We start from the raw sequence: 19,492 nt of genomic DNA, 5'->3' as shown, positions 1-19,492 counted from the left end.
GAGCAGATTCCTGGAGAATGCGGTAGCCTGGCCAGGATGTCAGGAGGACATAGAACAGGCACTCCGTACTCTCATCCTCAGCCGGGCCTTGGGCCCAGTCTCCCTGCAGGCCGGGCCTAATTCTGTGCCTCTGACTCAGCCTCAGGTGCGCAGCGGCCAGGGAGCGCGAGCATGAACAGTGTAGGCTGGCCCCCTGGGGGCCGCGCCCTGGGGCTTGAAATAGCTCATTTTGATCCTGCTACCTCGGCCAGGAGCCCAGACCTGGCAACTGATGCAACCAGCTGCTCCTGCAGCAAGAAGGAAGTGGTTAGATGACAATCGGGATGAACTGATTGGCCCAACTGATGGAGGAATGGCGGTCAGAGAGGGGGAAGAGTCCCCGCATTGGCCCTGCAACTGAAAGAACAGTAATTAGACCGGAGTCGGGACAGGACTTCTGCAGCAAGAAGGTTTTAAAAAGCCGGACTTCTAAGCGAAGATACTTTAGATCACCTCCTAACTGCAACGTCAGCCTCCAATCCTTCCCATTGGTGCACGGTCTTGCCAATTACTGCTACACGCTTCAGGTTCTCCAATCAAACGCGCTCTGTCGGGCAGGCAGGCGTTCCAACCAATCGTGAGACACCTCCTTCCGGCTACTTTTATTGCCTCTCTTTCATTGGTGGCCTTGGAGGCCGCTCGCTTCCTGCGCGGGCACTAAGAGGGGCGGGCTGATAGGGCGTTGCTAAGCGACGGAGATGCGCACGGGGCCTGTTTGGTGAAGGAGCAGAGCAGGAGGAAGTGCGGTGGGAGCCGCGGGATGGACCGCAGGTGAGGTCGATCCCTCTTAGCAGCACAGCCTGGGGACGGGCCAGATAGGGTCTGGAGTCGCTAGGGCTCCACCGCACTGAAACTACAGCTCCCAACAGCCTTTGGCCGTTCCAGCCGTAGCCTTCAGCATCCCGGGGGTCCCTTAGAGTCTTAGGTTCCTCTCTGAGGGGCCCCAAGGGATTATTTCCTCTAAAGGTGTCCAAGGAAAGCTTGAGATCTGAATTTTTAAATTTTGAAATGGCCCAAACATACCTGGGCGTTGTCTTTGAACTTCCTCTCGGAGGCGGAGCCCAGTAGATCCTGGGGCTTGTAGTCCATCTACCCTTCGCCTTCGTGTACCCAAGAATTTATGGGAAATGCTTGGTGATAGAGTCCAGCCGCGGTTCTTAACCTGAGCTCCACCTCACAGTCACCTGGGACGCTACGGAAAAGACCCGGAGGCTGAGCCCCCACTAACAGATATTCTGATTCTGTTGGTCTGGAATGGGAATCGCGCGTCTGTAACGTAAAAAAGCCTCTCCTAGACTGGATCTAGGGTTGAGAACCACCGGCTACCAGTTCCTGAGTTGCTCCCTGTTAAGATTGCTCCAAGGGCGGGCTCCCAGGACTCACGCTTCCACTGTCGCTATCCTGAATGTGCAGCGGCGCTTCATGGGAATAACAGTCCCTCTCCTCCAGGAATCTATGGGAATTGTCTGGTTCTGCCCTCCTCTAGTGTTCTCCTCCCCAGGGCTGCAGCGAAACCATGTGCTGCCTGAATCCCACTTTCCCCTTGCAGCCTGCCAGTTTTCTCCATTCAGGAGAATCCCTTTGGAGGTGCGCCCTGTGGTGGAAGCCACTACTGGCCATCCCGGAGTCAGACCTCGTGTCCCAAGGTGAGGACACCCCTCAAAGAGTGCTGAGTGCCAGCCCAGTAGCAAGAGAATGACCTCTAGAGGGTAGAAAGACCTGATGAGAGATTTAAGAAAACAGGCCCTTCTCCCCTCCCTATGGTCCTGGCCTTGTCTGCCTCTCTACCACCTGGATTCCCTTCTGAGCCCCCATCACTCTAGGTCATTATCATTATGGGATGAGTTTCCTCCCCTCTGGACTGAAAATTCCTGTGCGTCTTGGTTCCCCTGCAGGGATGACCCATCAGACCTCACACTTTTTCTTCTTCTGTTCTTCTCCCATCTTAGACTTTGAGCCCATCCAGGTCTCAGAAATCCAGGCTCCCACAAGCTCCCAAGGCTCCAGCCACAGGTCCTAACCCCCCTGAGCTGTCTGAGGAGTCCTGGCCATCCAGTTCAGGGACCCCTTCCCCACCCAGCACCACTGAGGGACAGATGGGGGCCTCCCCATCACCCACCCTAATTGACAGTGGGGACTCCGTGGTGGCCAAGTAAGTACCAGCAGCCCTGGGGAAAAGGAGAGTTTGGGTTAGAGGGAGGGAGAAGGCACACAGCAATAATCATTGTGGCCAGAGCTGTTTTCATGCAGCGCTTTTTCAGGACCAGGCACTTTATGTGTGTTATTAAGAACTCTGGAACTAGACTGCCTGAGTTCAAATCCCAGCTCTGTCACTTACTCTCTGTATGATCTTGGCCTCAGTTTCTTTATCTCTTTTTATTTATTTATTTAGAGACAGGTTCTCACTCTGTCACTCAGGCTAGAGGTCATTGTTGCAATCACAGCTCACTATAACCTCAAACTTCTGGGCTCACGTCATCCTCCCACCTCAGCTTCCTGAGTCTCTGGGGTTACAGGCGCATACCACCACACCCAGCAATCCTCCCACCTTGGCCTCCAAAAAGTGCTGTGATTACAGGCTGGACCTGCCATGCCCAGCCTCAGTTTCTTTATCTCTAAATTGTTTTTTTTTTTTTTTTGGATGGAGTTTCATTCTTGTTGTCCAGGCTGTAGTACAGTGGTGTGATCTCGGCTCACTGTAACCTCTTCCTCCTGGGTTCAAGTGATTCTCCTGCCTCAGCCTCCTGAGTAGCTGGTATTATAGGCACTCACCACCATGCCTGGCTAATTTTTTTGTAGTTTTAGTACAGATGGGATTTCACCATGTTGGCCAGGCTGGTCTCCAACTCCTGGCTTCAGGTGATCCACCCCCCTCAGCCTCCAGAAGTGCTGGAATTACAGGTGTGAGCCACTGCACCTGACCTAAATCAGGCATATGAATAGTATATATCTCCTAAGGCTGTTTTGAGCTTTCTTTCTTTTTTTTTTTTTTTTTTTTTGGGATGGAATCTCTGTTAGCCAAGGCTGGAGTGCAATGGCAAGGTCTCGGCTCACTGCAACCTCTGCCTCCCAGGTTCAAGCGATTCTCCTGCCTCAGCCTCTCCTGAGTAGCTGGGATTATAGGCGCCCACCACCATGCCCAGCTCATTTTTGTATTTTTAGTAGAGACCATGTTGGCCAGCTGGTCTCAAACTCCTGACCTCCTTGGCCTCCCAAAGTATTGGGATTACAGGTGTGAGCGACTGTGCCCAGCCTGTTTTCAGCTTTCAACGAGTTACTATATGTAATGATCTCTAGCAGTGCCTCTCACATGGTGAGCACTTAGATTTGTAGAATACAGGTTCAGGTGCTGTAATAAAGAGTCCCAAGTTAATTATGGCGGAAACAAGATAGCATTTATTCTTCCCTCACCTGCAGTCCGGGCAGAAGCCACCAGGGATGATGTGGCCCCTGGTAGTTGTGTCAGGGACTCAGGTATCTTCTGTCTTGTTGCTGTCTCAACGCTAGGCCGTTGCCCTTTCCTTCCTGGTGCAAAATGACTTTCAACCACTTCAGCTTTCCAAAATCACATTTCATACCCTGTTTGTCAAGAACCTAGTCACGTGACCACAAGGCTACAAGGGTACCTGGGAAATATAGTCCATAGAAGAGTGGCTGTGTGCCCAGCTAAAAATTACTCCTGGGCGGGCATAGTGGCTCATGCCTGTGATCCCAGCACTTTGGGAAGCCCAAGTGGGAGGATCACTTGAACCCAGGAGTTTCCAGACCAGCCTGGGCAACATGCCAAGACCCCGTTTCTACTAAAAATACAAAAATACCACTGTTCGGCCAGGCGCGGTGGCTCACACCTGGGAGACCGAAGCGGGTGGATCACCTGAGGTCAGGAGTTCGAGGCCAGCCTGACCAACATGGTGAAAGTCCATCTCTACTGAATTAGCCAAGTGTGGTGTTGCACACCTGTAATCCCAGCTACTTGGGAGGTTGAGGCAGGAGAATCACTTGAACCCCAGAGGCAGAGGTTGCAGTGAGCCGAGATTACACCATTGCATTCTAGCCTGGGCAACAAGAGCAAAACTCCATCTCAAAAATAAATAAATAAAACAAAAATTAGCCGAGTGTGTTGGAATGCACCTGTGGTCCCAGCTACTCAGGAGGCTGAGCAGGGAGGATTTCTTGAGCCCAGGAGTTGGGGGCTGCAGTGAGCTGTGATTGCACAACTGCCCTCCAGCCTGGGTGACAGAGCAAGACCCTATTTTAAAAACAGTTATGTGACTGTATAAGAAAGCAAAGCAGATATTGAGGGATAGCTACCAGGCTTTGCCATGGTGCTTGGTAAACAGTGGCTGCCAAGATTATTCTTTTTCTTTTTTTAAGATGGAGTCTTGCTGTGTCACCAGGCTGGAGTGCAGTGGCCCGATCTCGGCTCACTGCAACCTCCGCCTCCCAGGTTCAAGCAATTCTCCTGCCTCAGCCTCCCAAGTAGCTGGGACTACAGGCATGTGCCACCATGCTCAGCTAACTTTTGTATTTTTAGTAGAGACAGGGTTTCACCATGTTGGCCAGGATGGTCTCGATCTCTTCACCTCGTGATCTGCCCGCCTCAGCCTCCCAAAGTGCATAAGCCACTGTGTCTGGCCCAATGATTATTCTTATTATTATTTGGCTCTCCTCACTCCACTCACCTCTTATCCCCTGATGTTCACAGGTATATAAACAGGTTCCGCCAGGCTCAGCCCACCAGCCGAGAGGAGCGCCAGCCTGCAGGCCCAACAGCAGCTGACTTTTGGTGGCTGCGGCCTGACTCTCCAGACCCCAGCAGTCAAAATGCAGCAGGTACCTCCTTCAGTGCCATCCACCGCCCCCACCCCTAAACCTTTGCAGGTCAGTGCCCCCAGCAGCCACTTCTCCTGGCCCTCATACCTCAACTGGGGCTTCTCAGCAGGAGCCAAAAAACCAGAAAGAAGACCCCATACAGCTGTCCCTACTGCGGCCAAGGCGACCAGTGCATCCCGGTCTGTGGCTCCCCTTCAGGAAATAAAGCAGGTGACATCCCCATTCACTCCCTCCCTGGTGTGCCTGAACTGACAGCACCAGCCCCGGGATAGAATTAGAAGATCAGGAGCGGTGGCTCATACCTATAATCCCAGCACTTTGGGAGGCCAAGGTGGGAGGATTGCTTGAGGCCAGGAGTTCAAGACCAGCTTGGGCAACATGGTGAGATCTTGCCTCCACTGAAAAAAAAAAAGAGCCGGGCGTGGTGATGTGCACCTGTAATCCCAGCTACTTGAGAGCCTGAGGCTGGAGGATTGCTTGAGCCTAGGAGTTCAAGGCTGCAGTGAGCTATGATTGCACCACTGCACTCCAGCCTGGGCAATAGAGCAAGACCTTGTCTCTATTTAAAAAAAAAAAAAAAAAAAGGCCGGGCATGGTGGCTCATGCCTGTAATCCCAACACTTTGGGAGGCCGAGACGGTCGAATTATGAGGTCAGGAGTTCAAGACCAGCCTGGCCAACATGGTGAAACCCCATCTTTACTAAAGATACAGAAAATGAGCCAGGCGCGGTGGCCTCTTGAACCTAGGAGGCAGAGGTTGCAGTGAGCTGAGAACGCGCCATTGCACTCTAGCTTGGGCGACAGGGTGAGACTCTGTCTCAAAAAAAAAAAAAAATTAGAGCTGATCCCCATTTCAAGGAAGCTAAAACAGAAAAGGAGGATTTGCTGGCTAATGTAATTGAGAAATCCAAAAGTAGATGTTTCCAGAAATGCCTGGATCCAGGTGTTTGAATAACATTGGGAGAGACCCAATTCTCTCTGGGCTCCATGCTCTTTTTTTTTTTTTTTTTAAACTTAGAGATGGAGTCTTGCTCTGTTACCCACGCTGGAGTGCAGTCATGCCATCTTGGCTCACTCCAACCTCCACCTCCGGGGTTCAAGCAATTCTCCTGCCTTAGCTTCTCTAGTAGCTGAGACTACAGGTGCATGCTGCCACACCCGGCTAACTTTTTGTATTTTTTTAGTAGAGATGGGGTTTTACTGTATTGCATAGGCTGGTCTCAAACTCCTGAGCTCAGGCAATCTGCCTACCTTGGCCTCCCAAAGTGCTGGGATTACAGGTGTGAGCCTCTGCTCCTGGCCTTTTTTTTTTTTTTAATTATTAGACAAGGTCTTACTCTGTCACCCAGGCTGGAGTGCAGTGGCACAGTCATGGCTCACTGCAGCCTTGAACTCCTTGAACTCTTTGCAGCCTTCCTGCGTATCTGGAACTACAGGCATGCACCACCGTGCCCAGCTAATTTTTTGTTTTTTTGTAGAGATGGGGTCTTACTTTGTTGTCCAGGCTGGTCTCAAATTCCTGGACTCAAGCAATTCTCCTGCCTCAGCCTCCTAAAGTGCTGGGATTGCAGGCGCGAGCCCTGGCACCCACCTCTGTGCTCCTCTCTTGGGCTCAGTCCCAGGCGGGCTTTCTCCTCACAGTAGCCAGGGTGGCCCTCGGGGTCTCTAGGCTCCCATGGTCCTAGCTCAGCGACTCCACTGGAAAGTGGGGACTTTTCTGATTGCTCCATCCAAAGTCCCAGGGCTCACTGTGATTCGCTCATCCTTGAGCCAACCACAGTGAACCAGAAGACAGAATGCTCTGATGAATCAGCTCTGATCTGGAAGGTGGGATCCATCCTACTCCAACTGTGATTTGTCCATGAAAGGTACTGATCCACCAGGCGCAGTGTCTCACGCCTGTAATCCCAGCACTTTGGGAGGCCGAGGCAGGCGGATCACCTGAGGGCAGGAGTTTGAGACCAGCCTGGAGAAACCCTGTCTCTACTAAAAATACAAAATTAGCCAGGTATGGTGGTGCATGCCTGTAATCCCAGCTACTTGGGAGGCTGAGGCAGGAGAATCACTTGAACCTGGGAGGCAGAGGTTGCAGTGAGCTGAGATCCCACCGTTGCACTCCAGCCTGGGCAACAAGAGTGAAACTCTGCGTCTCAATTAAAAAAAAAAAAAAAGGTGCTGGTTCAAAGGGGAAAACTGGGTCTCTCCTCCCTGAGGAGGAGGAGCAGATTCTAAGCCGGCACATGAGGTTACTAAGGGTGGTACAACCTGCACTCCAGGCCCTCTGTTTAAAACCCCTTTCCCAGCAGCCTTTGGGTGGGGGCTGGCCTCTGACCCTCTCACCCTGCAGAACCTCAACACATGGAACTCATCCCTGCTGGACCTGGAGACGCTGAGCCTACAGAGCAGAGCTGCCAGGCTGCTCAAACGCAGGTGCCTGCACCCCGCCCCCAGCACCCTTCCCACCCTTCCCACTGCAGCTCCACCTGGCCCAGGTCTTGAGGCCTCCATTGCCTCACTCCTGCCTTCTCCTTGCAGCAAAGCCTCCACCTCCTCCTCCTCCCTCAGCCCCAGCGATGCCAGCACTTCCTCATTCACCACCAGCTCCAACGAACTCTCTCCCTTCTCAGAGACCTTCATCCCTGACTCAAGCAAGGGCCCTGGCCCCAGGGCACCTGGTAAGGGCTGGGAAGCAAAGGCTGAGGGAAGTCTGGGTGCAAATCGCAGCTCTGCCACTGACCATCTGTGGGACTATGGGCCTCTCTGGGCCTTGTTTCTCCAGCTGTAAAACAGGGATAATAAGGCCGGGTGCAGTGGCTCACACTTGTAATCTCAGCACTTTGGGAGGCCGAAGTGGGTGGATCGCCTGAGGTCAGGAGTTCGAGACCAGCCTGGCCAACATGGGGAAACCCCATCTCTACTAAAAGTATAACAAGTAGCCGGGCGTGGTGGCAGGCGAATGTAATCCCAGCAACTTGGGAGGCTGAGGGAGGAGAATCGCTTGAACCCAGGAGGCGGAGGTTGCAGTGAGCCAAGATTGCGCCATTGCACTCCAGCCTGGACAACAGTGCAAGGCTGTCTCAAAAAAAAAGAGTGGACCAGGCGTGGTGGCTCATGCCTGTAATCCCAGCACTTTGGGAGGCGGAGGTGGATGGATCACAAGGTCAGGAGTTCAAGACCAGCCTGGCCAACATGGTGAAACCTGTCTGTACTAAAAACGCAAAAATTAGCTGGATGTGGTGGCACGCATCTGTAATCCCAGTTACTGAGGAGGCTAAGGCAGGAGAATCACTTGAACCCAAGAGGCAGAGGTTGCAGTGAGCTCAGATCTCGCCACTGCACTCCAGCCTGGGTGACAGAGCAAGAGTCCATCTCAAAAAGAAAGTGGTGCCATCATAGTCCAATTCCTGGGCTCAAGTGATCCTCCCACCTCAGCCTCCCAAGTAGCTGGGACTACAGGCATGCACCACTATGCCCAGCTAATTGTTTTGATTTTTATATTTGTTGAGATAGGTTCTCACTATGTTGCCCAGGCTGATCTCGAACTTCTGGGCTCGAACGATCCCCTGGCCTTGGCTCCCCAAAGCACTGGGATTACAAGAATGAGCCATTCATTAGGCCCAGCTGGTTGTCGCAGTTTTGAATAGGGAAGCCTGGGCAGGTGCCCAAGATCTGAGGGATGTGAGAGAATCAACCATGTGATACATGAAGGAAGAGTGTTCCAGGCAGAGGGAGCCACAGGTGTAAAAGGCAAAGCCTTTGCCTTTCACCAGGAGAGAGGTGCAGCCACGGGAGGGTTCTTAAGCATCGAGGGGCCTCCCTCGATGGTATTCACAGGCTCCCTCTGGCTGAGAGTAGGGAACAGATTCAGAGGAGAGTCCAGGTGGAGTGAGTGGGGCTGGAGCAGGGCGAGGGCTATAGGGGGTGGGGGAGTGGGTGGATTCGGGGAGTATGTCTTCTGCTCACTGCTGTAACCCCAGCGTCCAGAACAGCTCAATAAATATTTGTTGAATGAGATCAGGCACTGTGGCTCACACCTGTAATCCCAGCACTTTGAGAGGCCCAGGTGGAACGATGGCTTCATCCCAGGAGTTTGAGACCAGCTTGGGCAACAAAGCAAGACCCTGTCTCTACAAAAAAAGTAAAAATTACCCCCGTGTGGTGGTGCATGCCTGTAGTCCCAGCTACTCAGTAGGTTAAGGCAGGAGAATCGCCTGAGCCCAGGAGGTCGAGCTGTGTGACAGAACAAAACCATATATATAGATATATATAAAATGAACAAAGACTTGAACGATGACAGGTGGAGAAGCCCAGGAGCGCTCACTCCCCAGACTTGAACCCCTTCCCCTCTTCCCACTCTAGAGTGGAGCTGGGACAGTATCTGGAGAGCCTGAGTAACCCCTGCACATTTGGCGGGCATGTGTGCAGGCTGTTACAGGGCTGCTGATCTCCCTGGCCCTTGCCTCACCCTCTCCTCTCTACCTCCCTTCCCCTACAGCATCCCCGGCACCAGCCCAGGCCCAGACCCCCACCCCTGCTCCAGCCCCAGCCTCCTCCCGAGCACCCCTTCGGCCAGAGGATGACATTCTGTACCAGTGGCGGCAGCGGCGGAAGCTTGAACAGGCTCGGGGAAGCAAGGGTGGTGGAGCCTGGGTGCTGCCTGGGACCCCTGCCCTCCAGACTCTGGTGAGTTGGAGGAAGGAGGAGCCTGGGGGGAGCTGGAGGAGAGGGTGGGTCTGAGGGGAACCGAGGACTCTTGGCCCTCTCTCCATCTCAGATCTCTCTTCCTATCCGTCCTCAGACCCCTCCTGCTCCAGTGCAGACCCTCGGCCCTCTCTCTCCATCTCAGATCTCTCTTCCTATCTGTCCGCAGACCTCTCCTGCTCCAATGGAGACCCTCGGCCCTCTCTCCATCTCAGATCTCTCTTCCTATCTGTCCGCAGACCCCTCCTGCTCCAGTGGAGACCCTCGGCCCTCTCTCCATCTCAGATCTCTCTTCCTATCTGTCCGCAGACCCTCCTGCTCCAGTGGAGACCCTCGGCCCTCTCTCCATCTCAGATCTCTCTTCCTATCCGTCGTCAGACCTCTTTTGCTCCAGTGGAGACCCTCAGCCCTCTCTCCGTCTCAGATCTCTCTTCCTATCCGTCTGCCGACCTCTCCTGCTCCAGTGGAGTCCTTCGGCCCTCTCTCTCCATCTCAGATCTCTCTTCCTGTCCGTCTGCCGACCTCTCCTGCTCCAGTGGAGACCCTCGGCCCTCTCTCTCCATCTCAGATCTCTCTTCCTGTCCGTCCGCTGACCTCTCCTGCTCCAGTGGAGACCCTCGGCCCTCTCTCTCCATCTCAGATCTCTCTTCCTATCCGTCCGCAGACCTCTCCTGCTCCAGTGGAGACCCCCGGTTCTCTTGGAAACCAGCCTACCCGCATCCCACCGTGGAGCAGTGTGGCCCAGCCTGGTCCACCCGAGGTCTTCTATGTGGAAAGGCCTCCCTTTCCCTCTGTGTCCTCTCCACATATCTTTTGGGCCCCTAGCCCCCACGGGTTCTGGGCCCCACAGTCTGGGCCTTGGGTATCCCTCGGGGCTGTTCCTCCCATGCATCTGGCCTCCACCCTAGCGCCTCTGGCCTCCACCCTCCCACCCCCAGCCTCCACCCCGGCTCCCCTGGTCTCTACCCCAGCACCTCCAACCTCCACCCTCACACCCACAGCTGTCCCCCAAGGCTTTCCGATCCCTGAGCCAAGCAGCTCCGCCCTGCCTACAAGCCTGGGGCCCAAGTCTAGGAGGAGCAGAGCCCTTCCCCAAGAGGCTGCCGAGCCGGTCACTGAAGCTGGCCAGGGGCCTGGCCCTCAGCTCAGGGGTGTCCTGGGCCAGGTAGTGGCAGCTCGGCTGTTCCCTGACAGCCCGGAGGACCCGCCTCCTCACCTAAAGGGCCCACCTCCACCCGAGGCTGGATCTCCGAAAGTCAAGACCACACAACCCCAAACCAAGGTGACTCCCCCTCCATCTGAATCCCAGCGTCCGGCCAAGGCCATGCCACCTGCATCAGGGTCAGTGATCTGGAAGGCCAAAGCCACTCCTTCCCTTGGAGCATGGCCACAGCCCGAGGTCCCACCCACTCCAGCAGAGCTGACATCCACAGTCAGGGCCACGCAGCCTGCCTTCCAGGCTGGGTCTCCGGAGGCCCTGGCCCCGCCCCCACCCGCTGCTCACCATCGCCCCTCAGAGGCCCTGCTCACCCAGGCAGCCCGGCTGCTGGAGGCTGCAGAAGGTGATGCCCGCCCTCCGGGATGTTGGTGGTGGGCCAACCCGTGAAGAGGCCGGTCCCCTAGAGCTCATTCTTCTCCCCGCGACCGCCCCCCCAGACTCTGACGGCAGCGAGTTCCAGGATGATCCTGTGCTCCAGGTGCTGAGAGCCCAGAGGGCAGAGCTGAGTCGGCAGAAAAGGTGACCGACCCAACCCTCCCTCCCCAGAGTCTATGACACTGTGCCCCCGAGTCCTCTGAGAACCAGTTAGGCGCCCACCCCTCCTCATCCCCTGTCCCAGCACTCCATCCACAGCCCCAGATCCTAAGCCTGAGCACCTACTCCAGTCTCTGCTCTCCCGACTTTTCTCCAGGGAAACAGACACCCTATTATCGTTCCTGTTGAACCAGGCCAAAGACCCAGGATCTTGGTCTCCTCCAGCCAGGTCGCCCCCCAGGTCCCCAAGGAGGCTGCTGCGAAGGGAAGGAGCTTTCCTGGATGCCAGACGACTTTGAATTGTACAGATTCTGGATTCTATTTTATCCAGTGAGGTCTTTTTTTGTTGTTGTTGTTACTGGTTATCTGTGAGAAAGGGGTTGTTTTGGAAAGGCCAAGGGATTGTGCCAATTTAAGGAAATGCCCCCTGCCCTCCGCTGCCCCGTGGCTCTGTCCTGCCCCACCCCCACTCTCTTTCTTGACCTCGGAAACAAGATCTCCCTTCTGGTTTTATCCTCCTTGGGGGAGAGGTTTCAGGCAAGACTTTGGGCAAGACTGGGACCCACCTTATCTGACTTCACTCAGGATTCCTGGCTCAAATGGGACCAAAGGACTGTCCTCTGGGGAAGAAGCTAGTAGGGTCATCGGAGTGTTGGATGATGGTCAGTCTGCAGCCCACACCAGCTTGAGCAGCAGCAGCATCTAGTACAGCTCACCCCTCCCTCCTTGAAGCACTTTCTCTCCTGCTTCCAGAACTTCCCTGCACCCCTCTGTTCGGGCCTCGTCACTGGCCCAGCGTGTCAACTTTGCCATGACGCAGAGCCACGGCGCTGACTTCTCTGTCTATACCCACCCGTAGATTCTCCTGCCTAGCTTCATGACTCTAAACCCCATCTCTATTCTGATGGTCCCCAAATTTCTATCTGTAACCTAGACCTGGCCATGGAATCTTGGGCTCCTACCTCATCACCATTTCTACCCAAGGGCTTGAAAGACATCTCCAATTCCATAGGTCCTAAATGGAGTCAGTCTTTCCCCCTAAGCATGCCCCTCCCAACTTTCTTCAGCTCTGTCCTTTGCCGTTAGAGTTGCCTTTGACTTCTGTCTTTCCCTTCCACCCACAGTTAACCTGCAAATCCTGCCATCTCCAACTTTATCTTGTTTTATTTTGAGACAGTTTCACTCATGTTGCCCGGGCTGGAGTGCAGTGGCGCAATCTTGGCTCACTTCAACTTCCACCTCCCGGGTTCAAGGGAGTCTCCTACCTCAGCCTTCCGAGTAGCTGGGATTACAGGTGCCTACCACCACACCTGGCTAATTTTTTTTTTTTTTTTTTTTTGAGAGGAAGTCTCGCTCTGTCACCCAGGCTGGAGTGTAGTGGCTCGATCTCAGCTCACTGCAACCTCCGCCTCCCAGGTTGAAGCGATTCTTCTGCCTCAGTCGAAAGGGAGAAGCAGTTGAATTCTGGATAGATTTTAAAGGTGGAGGTCAGGCATGGTGGCTAACACCTGTAATCCCAGCACTTTGAAAGGCTGAGGCTGGTGGATCACCTGAGGTTAGGAGTTCGAGACCAGCCTGGCGAACATGGTGAAACCCTGTTTCTACTAAAAATACAAAACAAAAACAAATTCTGGGCAGGGTGGCTCATGCCTGTAATCCCAGTACTTTGGGAGGCCGAGGTGGGCAGATTACTTGAGTTTAGGAGTTCAAGACCAGCCTGGCCAACGTGGTGAAACCCTGTCTCTACTAAAAATACAAAAATTAGCTGGGCATGGTGGTGGGTGCCTGTAATCCCAGCTACTCAGGAGGCTGAGGCAGGAGAATCTCTTGAACTCAGGAGGCAGAGGTTGCAGTGAGCTGAGATTGCACCACTGCACTCCAGCCTGGGTGACAGAGTGAGACTCCACCTAAAAAAAAAAAATTAATTTCTCTCTCTCTCTCTCTCTGTGTGTCAGTCTCTGACACTTGCTTTAGAGGCCACATTAAAAAAACTAGTTGCCATGCTGGGGAGAGGTTTGGGTTACACAGATGTATGCACTTATCAAACTTAGTGAAGTGTGTGAATTTCATTGTACGTAAAGTTTACCTCAACAGAAAATATTGAACTCCAGTTAAAGATAACGCCTGTAATCCCACTTCTCTGGGAGGCCGAGGCAGGAGGATCACTTGAGGACAGGAGACCACCCTGGGCAACACAGCAAGACCCCATCTCTACAAAAATAAATAAGTAAATAAATAGGTTTGGGGGACATGTAGTGTAGTCCCAGCTACTCGGGGTGGGGGGGCCGTGCTCAGGTGAGAGGTTCTCTTGAGCCCAGGAGTTAAGGCTGCATTGTACTGAGCTAAGATTAGGCCACTGCACTCCAGCCTGAGCTACAGAACTACACCCTGTCTTTAAAAAAAGAAAAGTGCCGGGCGCAGTGGCTCACGCCTGTAATCCCAGCACTTTGGGAGGCCGAGGCGGGTGGATCACGAGATCAAGAGATCGAGACCATCCTGGTCAACATGGTGAAACTCCGTCTCTACCAAAAATACAAAAAATTAGCTGGGCATGGTGGCGCGTGCCTGTAATCCCAGCTACTCAGGAGGCTGAGGCAGGAGAATTGCCTGAACCCAGGAGGTGGAGGTCACAGTGAGCCGAGATCACGCCATTGCACTCCAGCCTGGGTAACAAGAGCAACTCCGTCTCAAAAAAAAAAAAAAGAGAAGTATGTACACTAAAATATTTAGGGAGCAATGTACAAATGTCTGCAATGTATGTTGAAATGTATACAGAGATGAGTTGGGTTGCTAGATAAATAGGGTAATAGGAAGGTGTGAGATAATGCAAGTATAGCAAAATGTTCATGACAGAACCTAAGTGGTAGATATGCGGGTGTCCACTGTAAAGCTTTTCAACTTTGCCGTATGTTAGAAATGTTTCATAATAAAATGACGGGGAATATATGACTGGGGTTGTTTGATATCTGCTTTTACAAAATGGAGGGGTAAGATGGATTTCTAGTAACTTCTGTATGGCACAGATATGGTAAATATCTGTTTCCAACCTTTCTTTTTATTTGGAGACAGAGTCTCTATCACCCAGGCTGGAGTGCAATGGTGTGATCTCGACTCACTGCAACATCTGCCTCCCAGGTTCAAGCAATTCTCCTGCTTCAGCCTCCCAAGTAGCTGGGATTACAGGCACACGCCACCATGCCCAGCTAATTTTTTTTGTGTGTGTATTTTTAGTAGAAACAGTGTTTCACCACATTGGTGAGGCTGGTCTCAAACTCCTGATCTTGTGATCCGCTTACCTCAGCCTCCCAAAGTATTGGGATTACAGGTGTGAGCCACCACACCTGGCCTGTTTCCAACCTTTCTAAACAAACCATACATTTTTTTTTCCAAATATATCCATAGTCACTTTTATTCTGAATTAACCATTTATCAAGAGTGCACCTTGGCGGTGGGCGGCGGGGCACGTGGCGGCTCACGTCTGTAATTCCAGCCCCTTGGAAGGCTGAGGTGGGCAGATCACGAGGTCAGGAGATCGAGACCATCCTGGCCAACATGATGAAACCCCATCTCTACTCAAAATACAAAAATTAGTTGGGCATGGTGGCACATGCCTGTAATCCCAGCTACTGGGAAAGCTGAGGCAGGAGAATCACTTGAACCCAGGAGGAGAAAGTTACAGTGAGCCGAGATCATGCCACTGCACTCCAGCCTGGCGACCGAGCAAGACTCCGTCAAAAAAAAAAAAAAAAGTGCACCTGAAAAGAGTAGAAAAAATAAAGGAGACTATAAAAAAAAAGTTCCCTGGCAGGTGGGAGGGAGGGCATGATGTTAGGAGCCCTGTTTGGGGAAGGAAGTGTCCAGATCATGAATGCCATTTTTGTCAATGATTTGAACACTGAAGGTTGGCAGATTGAGGAGGAAGCGTTTCTGGAGTTCCTCCAGACATTTCCTAAGCAGCTCCACTGCCCTCTCACATGAGCTAGTCGGTCTGTAGTGTTGGTCCAGGATACTGAGAGTCAGGAAGGCACTATAGCCGTGGGCTGCCAAAGGAGCCTTGGCCAAGGCTGCCAGCTAGTCCACGTAGTAGAACACTGGCCCTTCATGCTCATCATAGCCAGCCAGGAGGAGGTTCACATGATATGGGATCTGACTCCGACGACAGCCAGGTTTCCGTGTGTGAAGTTAGTTGCTGCCGTGGGAGACAATTCATACCCATTTCGCATCCTATAAAGTAGCACTTTTTTCTGAATATATTCTGCAAACTGTGTTTCCAGCCTTTCCAACACACAGGAGTAATATTTTCTCACTCATCTTAAACATCTTGTCATGATTGTCCTTCATCTGGACAATATTGCTGGTGGCCACCTGGTTGAAGGTGACAAGAGCATAGTTGGGGCCTTGGATACCGATGAGGTACTCCACAGTGGCGGGAGGCCAGGGGCTGCGGGTCAGACAGAGCGCGACACTTGCCGGCTTCCTGGTCTCAACAGTGGGACAGCACCTCCGAGTGAAGCTTGGTGGGATACTGGCCACGTGACTTACAAATGATACATTTAAATGAAATCAGGGTGGTCACAGTGGCTCACACCTGTAATCTCAGCACTTTCAGAGGTCGAGGTGGGCGGGTCACTTGAGGCCAGGAGTTCGAGACCAGCCTGGGCAACATAGTGAAACCTTGTGTCTACTAAAAATACAAAAATTAGCTGGGCGTGGTGGTGGGTGCCTGTAGTCCCAGATACTCGAGAGGCTGAGGCATGAGGATCGCTTGAACCCAGGAGTTGGAGGCTGCAGTGAGCTCAGATGGCACCACTGCACTCCAGCCTGGGCAACAGAGCGAGACTTTGTCTCAAAAACAAACAAACAAAATAAATAAATGAAATTGACAAGAAAAATAGCTGTTTAGCTATAAGGAGAAATGAAAGATGTTTATAGTAGCAGAACCTGATCTAGCTGTGGCACAAGTGGGGTCTAGAAGCATTCCTGAGGAAGTTACACTTGAGCTGAGACAGGTAGAAATTATCTAGTTAACAAAGGACTGTCCTAATTAGTCTTGTTGGATAACAAACTGCCCCCAAAACTTAGTGGCATAAAACATTTTATTATGCTCATGGATTCTGGGAGTTAAGAGGTTTGGAGAGAGCTCAGTTGGGAACAATTTTTGTCTGCTCCATGATGTCTGGGGGTTCAACTAGGAAGACTAAAAGGTGACTTGATGGACTTGATGGCTGTGGAGTGGAATCCTCAGGAACTTCTTCCATGGTCTTCTCCCCGTCTGACTGAGTCTATTGACTGTCATGTCTATACATAGCTCCATTAGCTTGGGCTTCTTCAAAGCATGGCTGCCTCAATATAGTCACACTTTGCATATGATGTACTATGCTTCTATAGATCATTCCAGTGGACAAGAACATTGGTCAAGCAGCTGCATTGCCTTTTATTGCATAGCCTTAGAAATCACCGTGTCACTTCCACTGTTTTCTATTGGTTGAAGCTATCCCAGCCCCTCCCAGATTCATAGAAAGCAGTCATAGATCGGCTGGGCTTGGTGGTTCATGCCTGTAATCCCAGCACTTTGGGAGGCCGAGGTGGGTGGATCACCTGAGGTCAGGAGTTCAAGACCAGCCTGGCCAACGTGGTGAAACCCCATCTCTACTAAAAATACAAAAATTAGCCGGGTGTGGTGGTGCATGCCTGTAATCCCAGCTACTTGGGAGGCTGAGGCAGGAGAATCACTTGAACCCGGGAGGTGGAGGTTGCAGTGAGCCAAGATCGCTCCACTGTACTCCAGCCTGAGTGACAGAGTGAGATTCTGTCTCAAAAAAAAAAAAAAAAAGCAGTCATAGATTCTGTGTCTTGATAAGAAGAGTGTCAGAGAATTTGCAGATGTTTTAAAATCACTGCAGGACCCCATTCTCCATGATGTGATCATTACACATTGCATGCCTATATCAAAACATCTCATGTACCCCCACAATATATATTCCTAAATATACCTATTATGTACACTGAAAAATTAAAAAATAGAAAATCATTGCAGCGGTGGATGGGGAAACACTCCAGGCAGAGGGAACATCATGTGGGAAATCCCTGTGATGGGAGTGAGGTCAGCAAATTCAGTACATAAGTAACTGCACATCCACCCCTCCCTCAGCAGTCCCTTTCCCCAGCCCCTGCTTAGTTATTCTCCAAAGAATGACTCATCTTCTAATATTCCTTTTTTTTTTTTAGATGAATTCTTGCTCTGTTGCTGGAGTGCAGTGGCATGATCTTGGCTCACTGCAACCTCTACCTCCTGGGTTCAAGTGATTCGCCTGCCTCAACCTCCCAAATAGCTGGAACTACAGGCTCCTGCCATCACGCCAGGCTAATTTTTGTATTTTTAGTAGAGAAGGGGTTTCGTCATGCTGGCCGGGCTGGTATCAAACTCCTGACCTCAAGTGATCTGCCTGCCTCGGCCTCCCAAAGTGCTGGGATTACAGGTGTGAACCACCATGCCTGGCCTAATATTCTACAATTTTTAATGTTAATTTTGTTCATTGTCTTCTCTCAGTAGCTTTTGAGCTTCAGTGTGGGCAGGGCATGTTTTTTCCTGTTTTGGTATATCTACAAATTGATCAGAGTTTGAGTGAGTGAATGAACAGACCAGCACCCTCTGAGGTGAGAGTCTTGTGGAGGGCATGACCAAGGAGAGACCCTCTTGTGAAGGGCATTATTACAGTGTTATCTGGGCATGCTTAGTAATAGTAGGATCCACTGGGATTGGCTTTATGGGGGGCATAAACATGCTGTGGTATTTCTCCCTAAACCTTTTCTTAGGAAAAAAAAGCAACAAGCCTGGAGGCTGGCCTGTAATAAGCAGTAGAAGAGGAGACAAGAAAATGTCCAGTGGGCAGGAGGAGGCCAAGTCGCAGAAAGCCTAGGTTTATGTCCCAGGCAAGGTGTCTGAGGTAATGAGAAACGTCCATGGGCAGAGCGTCCTCGGGATGATGTAAGCAGGGTCGGGATCAGGACTGAAAAGATGGGACTTGGGACTGGGACTTTGAAAAGCCACTTGAGGAACGGGGCACTGCTCTGAGGCCGTGGGAGAATCCAATTAAGAATATCAGGGCCTGGAGTGGTGGCTCATGCCTGTCATCCCAGCGCTTTGAAAGGAGGCTGAGGCGGGAGGATCTCTTGAGCCCCGGAGATCAAGACCAGCCTGGGTAACATAGTGAGACCCCATGTCTCAAAAAATTAGCCAGGCGTGGTGGCGCGTGCCTGTAGTCCCAGCTACTTGGGAGGTATTGCTTGAGCCCAGGAGACTGAGGCTGCAGTAAGCCAAGATTGCAAGACTACGTTCCAGCCTGAGCGACAGAGCGACACCCTGTCTCTTAAAAAAAAAAAAAAAAAAAAAAGTCCGGGCGCGGTGGCTCACGCCTGTAATCCCAGTACTTTGGGAGGCCGAGATGGGAGGATCACCTGAGGTCAGGAGTTCGAGACCAGCCTGGCCAACATGGTGACACCCCCATCTCTATTTATAAAATTTAAAAATAAAAATTTTTAAAAAGTCAGAAGAATGGCCACTGTGAGTGGACGAAGGGGAGGGTCCATTGCGTGTTGGAAGTGTCGGAAGCAAAGCATAAAGAACCTGGGGGCGTGTCTCAGTAGGGCGATGACAGCCAATGAAAAGCAGTCATAGGCGTGGCGCTGTCAAACTTCGGGGGGGTGGGACTGAAGATACCGAGCCAGGGCAGAGTCCAAGGAGAAGCCAATGAGAAGCCGCCTGGTGGGCGGGGCATTGACCTAAGGCCAAGGGCAGAGCCAATGAGAAGCAGCGTCGCTTCCCCTCTGCCTCCCGCCCCCGTGGGGCGCGCGCCGGAGCCTTGGGCAGCCGTTAGGGGCGGGGCCTGCAGCCGCCCGCGCGCGGCTCGCGCCCTCCCTTTTGTGTCGCCATGGCGGCGGCAGCGGCGACGAGAACGGCGAGCGAGGGGTCGAGCGCGGCCGGGGCTTGAGGAGGCTACGCGACCATGGTGGTGAGGGGCCCACGCGGCCGTCAGCCTGTCCGTCCGGGTGTCAGTCTGTCCGTGCGCAGCCCCGCCCCGCGCGCCCCGCCCCCGGCCCCGCCCGAGCCCTCGGCCTTTGCCTCCGCCGTGGTCCCTTCAGTCCCGCGGCCCCGTCCCGGGTCCC

At 52.6% G+C, this 19,492-nt stretch overlaps 1 protein-coding gene and 1 pseudogene across 7 annotated transcripts; one reads left to right on the top strand and one right to left on the bottom strand.

The window, feature by feature from the left end:
- The first annotated feature begins 173 nt into the window (after positions 1-173).
- PROSER3 (proline and serine rich 3) lies at positions 174-18,704 on the top strand. Of its 7 annotated transcripts, none has more exons than XM_064381457.1 (12): positions 291-810; positions 1,589-1,685; positions 1,989-2,191; positions 4,745-4,872; positions 4,979-5,082; positions 7,220-7,302; positions 7,408-7,547; positions 9,368-9,555; positions 10,238-11,135; positions 11,230-11,311; positions 11,484-11,656; positions 18,143-18,704. In XM_064381457.1, exons 1-11 carry the CDS (start codon positions 800-802, stop codon positions 11,623-11,625), a joined length of 2,076 nt encoding a protein of 691 aa, XP_064237527.1. In that variant the 5' UTR covers positions 291-799; the 3' UTR covers positions 11,626-11,656; positions 18,143-18,704. The 7 variants fall into 7 exon arrangements, with proteins under 7 accessions (XP_064237530.1, XP_064237529.1, XP_064237532.1 ...); XM_064381456.1 differs by lacking the exon at positions 18,143-18,704 and adding an exon at positions 11,912-12,657; XM_064381458.1 differs by lacking the exon at positions 18,143-18,704 and having other exon boundaries at positions 292-810; positions 4,982-5,082; positions 11,484-12,657.
- On the bottom strand, positions 15,155-19,334 carry LOC105707714 (proteasome subunit beta type-2-like; annotated as a pseudogene).
- Positions 19,335-19,492: the final 158 nt, after the last annotated feature.

The sequence above is a fragment of the Aotus nancymaae genome, unplaced genomic scaffold (genome assembly GCF_030222135.1).
Source record: "Aotus nancymaae isolate 86718 unplaced genomic scaffold, 86718_ANA_hifiasm-v0.15.2.pri h1tg000028l, whole genome shotgun sequence".
Taxonomy (NCBI): domain Eukaryota; kingdom Metazoa; phylum Chordata; class Mammalia; order Primates; family Aotidae; genus Aotus; species Aotus nancymaae.
Note: the sequence above shows the minus strand (reverse complement) of the source record. Positions and strands in the feature narration are given on the sequence as shown.